Source organism: Coturnix japonica, chromosome 25 (genome assembly GCF_054131305.1).
Source record: "Coturnix japonica strain WE chromosome 25, WE-NBRP24, whole genome shotgun sequence".
NCBI lineage: Eukaryota > Metazoa > Chordata > Aves > Galliformes > Phasianidae > Coturnix > Coturnix japonica.
Window position 1 is genome coordinate 7,780,001 of NC_140687.1, and position 13,295 is coordinate 7,793,295.

Here is a 13,295-nt window from a genome sequence, read left to right on the forward strand (position 1 = left end):
TAGTGATTGTAGACCATCTTACAAACTATGTTGAGGCATTCCCTACGGCAAGGGCTACAGCACAAACAGTAGTGAAGGTACTATTAGAAAATATAATTCCTCAATATGGAATTAGAGAAGCAATAGATTCTGACAGGGGAGCTCATTTTGTGTCAAAGGTTACACGTGACACAATGAAAATTCTAAGGATTAAATGGGAATATCATACTCCTTGGCACCCTCAGAGCTCTGGTAAAGTAGAACGAATGAATGGGGAAATTAAAAAACAACTTAGAAAATTAATGATAGGAACTAAGACATCTTGGATAAAATGCTTGCTGTTAGCTCTGTTAAATATATGTGTGAAGCCCAGAACTGATCTGGGAATTTCACCTTTTGAAATGCTGTATGGTATGCCCTATAATCTTGAAATACCTCTTGGTCACCCCCATTTACAAGATGATCAATTAAAATCTTATACAATTAATGAGTGGGTGCAAGGAACTACAAGAAGGATCTGATTGCACAGCAGTCCCCATTGGAGATAGCAATCCATAGGATACAGCCGGGGGATGGGGTCCTAATAAAAACTTGGAAAGAAGCTACACTAACACCACAAGGGGAAGGTCCCTATGTTGTTTTATTTACTGCAGAAACAGCTATTCGAACCGCAGAGAGAGGATGGACTCATGCCAGCCGTGTTAAAGGACCCATCGGTGACGAGAAGTGGGAGGTAGCTCCCGGGAGTGACGACCTGAAACTCACAATGCGACAAGCCCAATGGGTATTCCAGGTAAAGGCTTCCCCTGAAGAACACTACTGCTGCTGAGAAGAACTAAAAAAACCCCTCGTAGCTGGTTGCAACCCAGTTGACGAGTGAGGCAGAGGAGTGAATTGTGGGGAAAGATGGGCCTTAGGGGTATCCATTGGTACTTGGGGATTCTCACAGTGATCACATTTTGTATAGCAGCACAACGCCACCCACACCAAGCTTCCTTACATCCCTGTGTGACCTGGTACCTATACAGCCCAGTCTAAACCAAAAGGGTTACTATTTTTGCCTAAGCTCAAACCTAGGGAGGGGATACTGTAACCACCCAGGCTCATATTACTGTGCCTATTAGGGATGTGCAACTATTGCCTCAAATTGGGCACCTGGGGCTGGGCAGGATAAATATCTACAAGTAGGGCATGGACCCTATGGGTGCATACCTCCTAACCGAAACCCACAGTTGGGAAGATGGGCTGTGTGGGGATTAAAGACAGAGAGAGAGAGAGAAACATCTGCCAGCAACAATGGATAAATGTAACGAATCCAGATAACCCAGTGTGGCTGTTAGGGAAAATATGGGGTGTAAGTGACTTGCGGAATCAAACTCTATAACACATAGATGGGTTATAAAGCAGGTATGTTTATTCCAGTGCTGGGTGCAAGGGGGATAGCTCCACCAAACTTGCACATGGACTTGTAAAATCGTGACACAGATATAGGTACATCTCATACATAGTCAATGATTTCTCGGAATTCTGATACATATTCAATAGTTGTTTAGCATGCAGACCCCCTCTTGTTCTTATCAGGGGGATGCAACTCCTCTTCTGGTATTTACAACATCTATTCTCCTCCTTGCCTGATGACTTCCGTGAGGTCTCACTCCTTATCTGCATCCTTCCTGCTCTCCCAGGCCCCTTGTTTCCCTGTGCGGAAGGGAGAGAATAGTGTTGTGAAGGAATCCCTGGCTTTAATTGCATCCTGCGACCTTGTGGCTGAAGGGATGCTCAGTAGCAGTTGCTTTGTCCTGTGTTCATTTGCAGATTTGACTAGAGGAGTTGATCCAGCTTCCTCTCTGAGATCTGGAACTGAAACTCTGTCGGATCGCGCAGGTACGTCATAGCTTTGAAATTCTTTAGAGAGCTTTTGCTGCCCGTTTCAGTGCCATTTCATGGCACAGTCCCCTGTACGCTCTGCTACTCAGTTGATGCTGTAGTGTGTGACTGAAACTTTTCATGGGTCTTTGGTTGCAGAAGTGCCCCCAGTGTGGGCCCTGCCCGGTCATCGGTTTCCTCCTGTGCTGGAGCCCAGCTGGAATCCCAGCAGTGAGTACTCTGTCTTCACTGACTTGGCTGACTCGCCGCTGATCTTCAAAACTTCATGCACGTGATATTTAACTTCATACATTCTGTTAAGGTCCGGAAAGAGAAGAGGATGAATACAAACGAGGAAAATACTCTCAGGGCTCATCCCGTCTCCTGAAGCGACTGCTGAAGGAAATGGAGAAGGCAGAGCGTGGTGGGTATACTTCAGTCTGTTCACTGTGGGACCTGGGAAGCTGAGGTGTGATATGCAGGTGTGGGCAGGCTGTAGCCTGCACAGCAGGAAGGAATGGGTCAGAGCCGTGCTGCAGCCGTGTTCCATGTATCACCTTGCAGGTGCTGTCAAGCACCAGAGCTGGTCTGCTGCCAGATGGTCTGCATCCAGCCAAGACCCAGAGGCAGCTGCTCCCCCAGCACAACCATTACTTGTCAGAGCTGCTTTGTGCAGTCGTTGGCACCCAGATGGCAGCAAGTGGCAAGCACTGTGCTTCTGTTCATCCAAAGCCCTCTGTGCAGCTGAGCAAGTTCAAGGCAGGAGAAGCATCCCGAGCAGGGTTGGCTGCCTTTGCTAATGCTGGAAATGAGGTGGAGATGCTAATTCTGAAGGCTTGGACTGTGTGTTAGAGCTTGGATTTCAGCCTGCAGCTACCTGGCTGTGATGGGCTGGTGACAGCACAGAATGTGAGGGCCTTGCACAGGAGCTGATTCCTCAAGAGGTGTGAGGGAGTCAGCATTGTCCAATAGCTGGGAGGGCCCAAATGCCTTTGGGTAACAGAGGGGCTCACAGTGTACTTGGGGGTGGGGGGCCTGGACTTTACCTGAGCTCGGGATTGGAGAAGCTCAGTTTTTGATGAGAGCACGTGACATCCCACTCCTACTGCCCTGCTTTCTTTCTAAAGGAACGGACCAACAAAGTGAGCGGGATGCACTCCAGGAAGGTGGATATCCCACACTGCCGGTCCCGGATGCACTCCAGGAAGGTGGATATCCCACACTGCCCATCCCGGACAGAGGAATGCAGGCAGCACCAACTGGCATGCCAGGTAATTTCTGTCCCATGATCATACGGTGTCACAAACCAGAGTCACTGCGTGCCTGCAGGCTCTTGCTGCCAGCTCTTGCACACCAGGTCAGCAGCCAGACCTGAGCGTGTGAGCATAGAGCACATGTAAAAGAAGCAGGAGTGTTTCTCCCCTGGGCTGGCTCTGGCTGTGCCCTGTGCTGGCTGAAGCCTGACCTTCAGCCTGGGGGGCGTCCCACAGGAGAGCTCAGGACACGCATGCCGGGAAAAGCATGAGGGATTCTGCTCTGTAGCTCTCCCCACAGACCAAGCCCAGACCCCAGAGTACAGCCCCAGCTCTCGGCCCAGAGGAGGACACGGGTAGTGCCTGTGCAGCCTCTTCGTACCCAACGAGAGGTGGAAGCAATCCTTCTTGTCCTCCGGTGCTTCGGCACCAGAGACGGAGGCACCCACTGACAAAATGACCTCTTGGGTCCATGAAGCACACTGAGAGATTATCTGTAGCGCAGCTGAAGGTAACGTGGGACATTGTCTCATTTCTTCCAGGGATGAACACAGGCAAAAGCACAGAGGCTGCTGCTCACAGATCTGTGCGGAAGCGCCGCATTCCGGTGACGGTCTCAGCGATGCTGCTGCCTGCGCTGGTGCTGGCCGTTGGTACTGTGATATGGGTGCTCAAAAACTACCTGTGAGTTGGCCTTTCCCCAGAACACCTTATTGCTGCATTTGGCAATGAAGCATTTGTGGTGCCAGGATCCTGGACGGCCAAATCAGCCGCTGGCAGTACACTGCCAGGACTCAGGTTGCAAAGTCTTTCAAGTTTCCCCTTATTTCCTGTCAGTGAGTAGTGCTTTCTGAAACTCATTCTCACAGAGCGCGCAAGAGGGAAAAGAGAGCAGCAGAAGCAGCAGATGGAGCTGGGGAAGGCAACGAGACAGACTCTGACCCAGTCAAACAAGAGTCTCCGTAATAGCTCCAGTCCATTCCATTCTGCCATTGAAGAGGCCAGAAGTCTTCAAGGTCATCTGGAAGACCTGGAGCTTGAACTCAAAGCCATGAAAGAGATCCTTGGGAACAGTCCTGAGTGCTGCCTTCTGTCAGAGGATGGCCCTGAATGTGAGAGCAGAGCTTTTGTCCTTCATCCTGCATTCTCCAGGACAGGTATCACCAGCAGTTTGAAGATTCTTAGCTCGACACAGCTACATTCCTGTTGAGGGTCCTAATGAGGACCCAGAAAACGAGCTTCCTCTGACTGCCGGACAATGCGTAATGTCTTTGGAGATGTGGGTGAGAATGGCTGGTTTCAGGGAGAGCTGACAGATGGCACAAGAGGACTGGTACCTTCCAATTTGGTTGCGGAGCTTTCAGATGATGAACTGGATACACCTGGAGATCCTGTCAGAATTCCTGCATTGCTCCATCTGCAAGACTACCATTGTTCCACTCAATGGAACAACTCGATGTTGAGCAGAATGTGGTTGAGCTCCTTCGGGAACTCTCTGAGGCGACTGACAGCGGAACTGCATAGCTTTATTGTATATGAAAAACAACCAAACAACTGTCCCCTCCCTCTCCCTTCCCCTCGCACCCCCCTACCCCCCCCCAAAAAAAAGACAAAAAAACCCCAAAAAAACCCTAAAAAAACAACAAAAAACAACCCACCCTCAATAAAACAAAAAACCAAAACCAATTAAAATCTCAACGCTGTTCTTTTTCTGGGATACACTGAGGTGACGCTTCTTCTAGCTTAGACTTTGCAATGAGTTTGTGTCACGGAGTTCTCTCTAGAGCTCACTCGGTGACAGCGGGAACAAACCCAGGGAGAGAAGGAACAAAGAACCTCCCCTCTCTAACAGTGCGGTGCGGGGGCAATAAAGAACTGGGGGGGGGGGGTTGGCACTCACCTCTCATCGGGGTACCATCCCGTTCTCTGCCATCCACGATGTTGTGGGAAGCTGTGGAGGAACTGCTCAAATGTATTCTCTCTAAGAGAGGGGAGCAGGTATCTCCTAAATGCATATCCGAGCTGGTAAAATGGGCTCATATGAATGGACATCTTCAGGAGGAGGCACTGATGTTCACTGTAGCCGAATAGCGAGAAATAGTCGACCATATGTGGGACTTTGTTATCTCCAAAAATAAGGAATACAAAATAAATACATTGAAGAATATGCAAGCCGAGTGGGAGATTGCTGCTGCTGTGGTACAAGCTCTATCCGGACCTAGTGCTCAGTCAAGGTCAGAGCTTGACTCCCTGTTACCAGGAGGTTCGTACTCTGTTTGCTCATCAGCCTCACAAGTCAGGGCTGCCGCAGAAGCCCCGAATAATCCCTCGTCCTCGACCTCTTCAACGTCTCTGGCAGATCCGGTTTTGGCTGGTGAGGAAGGTGCGGTGGGGGGGGGCTGAGGGGTGTGCAGAGCAGCAAGAAGCTCCTGAGAGTGAAAGCGACTCGGATAATGGTGGGAATGAGAAAGCGTTGGAGGAACATAATAAAACATTAACTGAGGAGCTGCAGGACTTAGAACTGCGTACGAAGGAGGCATCAGTCTCTTTGAGCGTTTCACCGATGTCTTTACAGCCCCTGTCTATGCGATTCCCCCCCACATGTAGCGATCCTCCACCTTTGCGTTGGTCTGGAGTCATTAGAGACATGATATTGGAGGGACCGTGTCAAGCTGTGTTTCAGCTCGCTTGCCCGCTGATAGACGATCAGCAGGGAGCTGCTCGGTGGGAAGTGCATCATTGGAAATTGTTACAGCAGGCTGGTAAGACTGTGACTGACTATGGGATACGATCTGAAGCTTCTAAGCAAATCATTCAATGGATTTTCACTGAGGATACTCATATGACACTAGACACTTCTAATCTTGTGCGGTTGTTACTAACACCACCAGAATACGTTGTTGGTCTCATCTCAAGGCAGAAAATAGCATCCAGCCTTTATAGTAACTGTGTTTGTGTGTTTCTTTCCTAGTGGAATTGCTTTGTAACTTGCGGTGTTATAAATAATATTAGTAATGGTTTGACATAGTGTGTGATTTTCTGTGTTACCAATGCAGTCTCAAGAATTAGAATTTTAGGCATTATCCATAGATCAAATGTGTGTTAAAGAAAGGATTTGATGTAATCAGTGCTGTAATCTATGGGAATAGCTCTTTTAGTATGTTAGTACTGCTCACTCATGATGTTATTAGCCTATTAATTAGCTTTTCTTAGTTTGCAAAGACAAAACCTGGAAAGGAATCCCAGGCAAAGGGATGACCCTGTATCGTAGAATGGATACGTCTCTTACACCCAACTAATTGGGATTTTAAAAATATGACCAAGCATCACTTGAGACAAAAGTGCATACTAATAGAACTAAATTTGATAGTTTATTCTGTTTTCCAGGCAGCTGTTCCACCTGGGCTCTGTATCACGCACTGGCCATGCGGATATGGTGTACAACTGGAAGAAATCCTTCAGACCCTGAATGCAGGAGAGAATCTGTGATGGGTCGGAGAGGAAAGGTGCACTTTGAAGCAGGGAAGGCCCTGCTGGCACCGCCTGTCGCAGCCACTACCAACACGGTTTGCTGTTTCTCAAGGGTCAATAAGTAATAATGCCCCTAGTGATACTCCAGCACATTTGTCCTCTAAAACTGGTTCTATCTGACATGCAACTTCATAAAGTTCAATTATCAATTATTAGCTCAAAGGCATGGTTATGAGCATCCTAAAAGCATTTGTTGCACAATAGTTAGTGGCCATTAAAAATCAATATATCAGAGTATATGAAAGTTGAAGACTTTTCCTAACTAGTGACATGTGAACACAATGGGACCCTCATGGATTTATTTCCAGGTTGCAGAAACTTAGGTTGCAGAGCAAACGTGTTTGTTCTTTTTAGTAGGTTTAACAGTAATGTTGTTATGCTGTGTTTGACTTGTCTCTTTTTTCACATCTAGAGTATTGTCAATCGAGGCCTTGATTGAGTTATAATGGTTATGTTATTAATATAAGTAGTGTTGTTATTCTATAGGCAGTAGCTTGCTAATTAATAAAAAAGGGGGGGTCGCCGCGCTCCGACCCCGCAGAGCTCCACTCCATGCGGTACTTGGAAATAGGGATGACGGAATCCAGCCCCGAGCAGCCCTGGTTCTTTGAAGTGGGGTACGTGGATGGCGAAATCTTCGTGCACTACAACAGCTCCGGTCGGAGGTACGTGCCCCGCACGGGGACAAGTACCAGTGCTGTGTGGAGCACGCCAGCCTGCCCCAGCCCAGCCTCTACTCATAGGGTGAGTGAGGGGATGTGGGGCTGGGGGGCTCTGGGCTGCCCCTTCCGCTGCTGACAGCCCTGCCTTCCCCCAGAGCAGTCACAGTCCAGCGTGGTGCCCAACGTGGTGGGGGTGGTTGTCGCCGTTGTGGCCATTGCCATCATGGCTGGCGTTGGATTCATCATCTACAGACGCCATGCAGGTAAAAGTGGAGGGGTGTAGGAGGACAGTGGGGTTGTGGGGGGATTTGAGGCTCCCTCAGGAGCCCTCAGCCTGGCTGTGATGTGAACCTGTGCTGATGCATCTCTCTGTCTGCAGGGAAGAAGGAGAAAGGCTACAACACGGCGCCCAGTGAGTGATGAGGGCAGCGCTGTCCCCCACCTCTGCCCAGTGCCAGGGCAGCATTGAGGTCCCCGATTTCTCCCAGGGTTCCCCTTCCTGGTGCTCAAAGCTGCTCCATGCCCCACAGCAAGAACAGGGCTGGGGGTCATGGCTGTGAGAGTCCTTTCTTGTTTTCTGGCTCCAAGCTTGCTTCCTGAGGTGTTTCTTGTGAGAAGACTCTCAATGATTTATTGAAGTGGCAAGTAATGGGTGCTACCGTGTGACAATCAATATCACTTTCTGGGTATTTGAATATCTGAAAGCACCTTCCTTCAGAGCTGTTTGCCTCCAGAAGAGTGCTCAGGACTGTTTATGAGCGGAAGATCTGGCCCGGGACTAAATAGCTCCAGCTTGGTGTGGGAAATGTGGGTAATGAAGCCATCGTGCCCTGTGAAAAACAGGATGCGGATGGGTATCCCTGCTCCCTTTTATCTGCTGGCAAGGCTCAGAAGATGGGAACAAAGGAATTTCTGCTAAGATCCCAGAGCCAGAAGCTTCCATTCCAAGGAGTGCTGACTCAACTACTTTGGATTCGAGCTGTCACTCCAAAGAGAGCTGACTTGACCACTTTGGACATATAAATAAGTTGGTGCTACCATTGGAAATTGTCATCGTTGTCACCATTAACAGAACAACGCCTGACGACCCACCACGACTGAAGACCAATGACTGAACTACAAACCTCGATGGATCCATGGTGGTGAATATCTCCCTCTTGCTTCCTACAGAGACTCCTTGCTTCTATTTCATATTTTTACTGCATTCCCTTCCCCATCACCCTACACCATAATAGCGTCCGTCCTCCCCTTCCCCATCTCCCTGATAAAGTCTTGTAATAAACTGGTCGGACCAATGTTTGAACCATTGTTTCTTACTCCCGCACCAGGTATATGTATATCAAAGAACCTTGCCTCCCTCCTACAAACTGGGCTGAGACAATGGCTCTTCTTACCTTACAGGCCAGGAAGGTGGAACCAGCAACTCGAGCACAGCTGCGGTGTGGGGCTGGGGGTTGGAAGGGGTCCCTGTGCTCCTTGTGCTCCTTGTGGTGCTGCACCAGGGCTGGGCTGGGACTCTGCAGGGAGCTGAGGGTTGGGATGTGAACGTGGCCCTATGGGACACCATCTCTTCTTCTTCACACAGGAAGTAACCAAACCGTCTGAGTGCTGTGCTTCAGCCTGCAAGGGGCAAACTGGCCACACGAGCATTTGGGGTCGGTGATGAACACAGCCCCATCCCCTCTACCTCTCACATCTCCCTCTGCTTCCTATGCTGTTATGCTTTTCCTGTGCTGCTTCTTGTGAAATAAAGTGTTGGGCTGTTCTGTGCTCAGCCTGCCTGCATTCTGCTCTGTGCCGTGCTTGGTTTTTGGGTGGATGAGGGGACCTCCCCTCATCCCTCCTCCCCCCACCCCACACTCTTTGCCCATTGCTCCATTTCACACTGCTGCTCTCCTCCTCCCCTTTGCACTCCCTGTGCTATCTGCAACGCTTTGGCATGAAGACGTGACTGGAAAGTTCATCCAGTATTGGGCTGAGCTGTGCTTCCCCCCCATAACCCACAGTGCTGCCACAGCCACATTCTGAGGGCAGACACCCAGCTTCCATAACCAACCATGCACTGAGGCTGAGCTGCCCACACCCCACATCCCAACCTGCTCCTCTACAAAACATCTCCACTTTATTCCATACAAATCCCAGAGCATCCCACTCTTCCCATCCTGCAGCGGGGAGCGGAGACAGCCACAGCTCCCCATGTCCCATCGCATCCCACTCCAGGTGCACTGTGGTCCTCAGTGCTGCAGCAGCCGGCTGTAGGATCCACAGCGGGTCCTCAGTTCGGTGGGTGTCCCCATCTCAGCCATGGTGTCATGCTCCAGCACCACAACATGGTCTGCCTTCTCCAGCATCCGGGGTTGATGGCTGATGAGCAGCATTGACTGGTCCCCCCTGTTGGGCATTGGGTAGGTTTGTGGCGTGGCATTAAGCTGGTACATTCGGTGTTACACACTGTGTGTGAGTCCCATCTGATCCCATGTGCGGAGGCACGGTACTTTCACACAGCAGCCTTGATTTGTCGCCGGATCGGGAGGCGACAGCCTTCATGTCAGAAATGTGGACAAATGCTTCTGTTGTCTGAACCGTCTCTTGGCCCTCAGCACAATGGTGCGCTGCCTTTCCAACCCTTCACAGCACTGCTAGGTGCCAAGTGCTGTGCTTACATCTGTTGTACGATGAGTGGCAGCAGAGACTTTCCAAGTGAAATGCTTCATGCTGTAGATAAACAACAACAACAAATACAGCTGGGTTAATGTGGTTGTCTTCCTGTGGCATATTAGTTGAAGCAAAAAAGAGAATCCCCATACCTTCTGGCTGGTGCTCTTGGCCACCCCCAGGATGGGCTAAAAAGCTCTTCCAGATCCTTTCCTTTGAGCCTTTGCTGCAGAGGGTCCCCACAGATTCCATTCCAAGATCTCCCTAAGCCTCCCTGTTTCCTACAGCTGTAGGAACTGATCCTAAAACAGCTGGGCTCTGTTTCCAGCCTGTGGGACCCCAGGAGTTCCTCACACCATCTTCTGCAAAGCCAGAGCTGCCCACAGTCCCCCACAGCCACTCTTTCCACTACACACATCAGGGTGCGGATGCAGCGCGCTGAGTCCCGGATGTCCCAAACTTTGATGTACGACGTGGTGAACACCAACCCCGTGTGGCTGCAGTACTTGATGGAAACGACATTATTTGGGTGGTTGCTGAGAGCAGAGCACCCATCAGCACCAGAGGTGCTCCTAAAGGGCAAAGAGAAGGTTGTCCTTGCACTTGGACAAACTCAGGAGCACATTCACCCGAGGCTGAGCTCTGCACAGCAGTGACTTGGCTTCTGGGGCAGAGAACTCTGCTCACACAGGACCCAGCACTGCAGAGATACAGCCAGGAGTGGGGAACGCCTGCACGTATTTCCCTGGAAGATGCTTGCAAGAAAAACACACTGACAGTGCCCAGTGTTGCTCACCCCAGCATTACAGTCCTGCTGGAGAGCCAGGGATGCGACAGGACATGCTGACAAGAAATGACACAGAGTGTGTGATGAGGACCTCAATCTGCTTATTATGTGGATGATGCGGAGAGGTCTGGCTGACGGAGCTTCTCACTGTGTGAGTTGGTCAGCATTAGAGAAAGCCAGCATGGAGTTCTGTGAGCTTTTGCAGGGGACGAAGAGGCACAGAAGCTGCTACCCACCCTTGGTGCTCTTAGAAAGTTAACTGAATCGGCCAAGGAGGAGCGGGAGTTACGGTTAACCTGTTTCCTGCAGGGGTGAACCCCAGAGGTTTGAGACCAAATGAGGTTTGGCAGATGAATGTCACAGACTTCCCAGAGTTTGGGTGTTTCCGTCACTTGCATGTCACAACTGACACATGCAGTGGTTTTCTCTGGGCTGTGGCACAATCTGGACAGACCACCATGCATTACATAAAAGCGTTGTGCATGGCCATCACTGTCATGGGTGCACCTCATGAGTTAAAGACTGACAATGACCCAGCATATAGAAATGCATGTTTTGGACGCTGGTGCACAGCTTGGGGCATTAAGCATATCTTCAGCATTCCCGGCAGCAGCACCTGCCAGGCTATTATGTAGTGTGCACATCAGACCTTGAAGGGGCGTCTTTGTGCGCTTAAAGAGGGGGGAGGGCTGGAGGGGCCTGAGCTGTGCCCACACGCTCTCCTCCTGCGTAAGAGAATCGGATGGGAGACCATCAGCTGACCGAATGGACACCAATAGGTCAGGTCCTGATCAGACCCGACGGAGGGCCGTGGCTCCCAGACCCTATGCCACTCATTGTCAAGGGCAGGAAACACGTCTGTGTCGGGACCCCAAGTGGGCCCTGCTGGCTGCCAGCACGTTGGGTTAAGCCGGCACCAAACGACGAGCCATCCTGAGCACCGTGAGGATCTGAACATCTCAGCACCAGTTTTGGTCAACAACTCCTTGGTTAATGTCTCCAGTGCAGCCAGTGATTTGACGTCAGCACTGGGCAGCGGGTGCTGGTAACGGCACATGAGACAGCGTTGCTCCCAATGTGCCTGAAGGTCCGAACTGGGAATCCAGCCTTCATGCCGGACTGATAGTTCGTGAGCGGGGGAGACCTTGTTCCTGGATAGTCCCCCAGTGGTGGACATTCAGAACGATTCTGCACAGCCAATATGTTTTTGTCTTCTTATTTGGTTATGGAGTGTGACATTATAATGCACACTGGACAGAACTGGATTGCCACGAAGATTCTGTACAATAGTGTTACATTGAACTTGGAGAAGTTGTAACTCCATTGTGTACTGTGCTGTTATCTTGAACTTGAATGCACCGTTCTCTACAAGTTGACTAAGTGTTGCCATACAGCATTTCACAATTTTTAGGCAGATTGCTGTTGTGTGCTTTCAGGTTTGTAGTCACTGCAGCTGCATCTCTTTGGTATGTTATTATGACAGTTTCATTGTTTTTCGCATATGTTTAATGATTGATTCATTTGCGGAATAGCCTTAAATGTGCAAATAACCTTTGGGGTAACAGGGAGTATGCAGGGGAACCTTTACAGGGGCTGGAGATGATAAAGAGGGGGGAGATGTTGGGTATTGGGCAGGTGGTGCCTGCGTGCACCAGAGCTGGAGTCATGGAGGTCATGGGTATCTGATAGGGGCGGTCACCTGCACCATTAAATAGGGTTTGTGGCATGGCATTAAACTGGTACTTTCGGTGTTACACACTGTGTGTTCTGGTTAGCATTTGGGCTGCTGTGCTAACAGATGTGTCTGGGCTTATCTTGTTTTAAAATGGAAGGGCTTGTAAGGAGCAGAGGGATGTGAGGTATTTCTAGTCCGCTTCATGCTCCCAATTCCAGAACCCTTCCAATTGTGAGGAAACAGAAGTGCTGAGCTGTGTGCGTGTTCCACGGTGCAGAGTCCAGTGACAGTTGGTGCCCGGTGTCTGTGCTGAGCAGCATTGAGGTCTTTAGGAACGTAGGAATCTGCCAATCAGTTGTGAAGGTACTAAAGGTAAAAAGGCAGCATTTCTATCAGTATTGGAGGAGGGAAGGGAACTTTGTCCTTAAGTGCTGTTTTTGTTCCCTTTGTCATGCAGTCAATCCAGCAACTAACTTGAGAACCCGACTTCTCCTCTCTTTAGTTTAGATTTGGGGAAATTCCCTGAAAAAAAAAAAAAAAAAAAAAAAATTTCCTCGAAAATTCACTAGTGTCTGTGTGAGTAAAAGGTTCCAACCTATATTGACTATCGGAAATGCTTAGCTCAGAAATGTGCAGCACTTTAATGAAAGAGTTCTGAATCACTTGAATTTGATCTTCTGTCTGGCCTGGTTGCAGGTTTTACTGCATTTGGTACCTTAAAAAATACAACAACAAAACAAATCTAAAATACCAAAATATTTGATTTTTACATCAGAAAAGAAAAAAAAAAAATGAACCAACCCAAACCCTTGTTGTGGCTGAGCAGAACGTGCTGCAGCTCCATGCAGTGCTGAGTTACAGTATACAGGCACATGTGTGTGGATTTG

General features: G+C 49.5%; 1 protein-coding gene across 1 annotated transcript in view; it reads left to right on the plus strand.

The window, feature by feature from the left end:
• Positions 1–4,790, plus strand: part of LOC146756900 (uncharacterized) — a 7,841-nt gene extending 3,051 nt beyond the window's left edge. The window contains exons 2-8 of the mRNA XM_085523850.1: positions 633–772; positions 1,795–1,863; positions 2,005–2,076; positions 2,168–2,269; positions 2,973–3,116; positions 3,641–3,782; positions 3,968–4,790. Of these exons, the coding sequence (XP_085379976.1) occupies positions 760–772; positions 1,795–1,863; positions 2,005–2,076; positions 2,168–2,269; positions 2,973–3,116; positions 3,641–3,782; positions 3,968–4,064 (639 nt within the window). The 5' untranslated portion in view covers positions 633–759 and the 3' untranslated portion in view covers positions 4,065–4,790. The remainder of the gene's footprint in view (positions 1–632; positions 773–1,794; positions 1,864–2,004; positions 2,077–2,167; positions 2,270–2,972; positions 3,117–3,640; positions 3,783–3,967) is intronic.
• Positions 4,791–13,295: the final 8,505 nt, after the last annotated feature.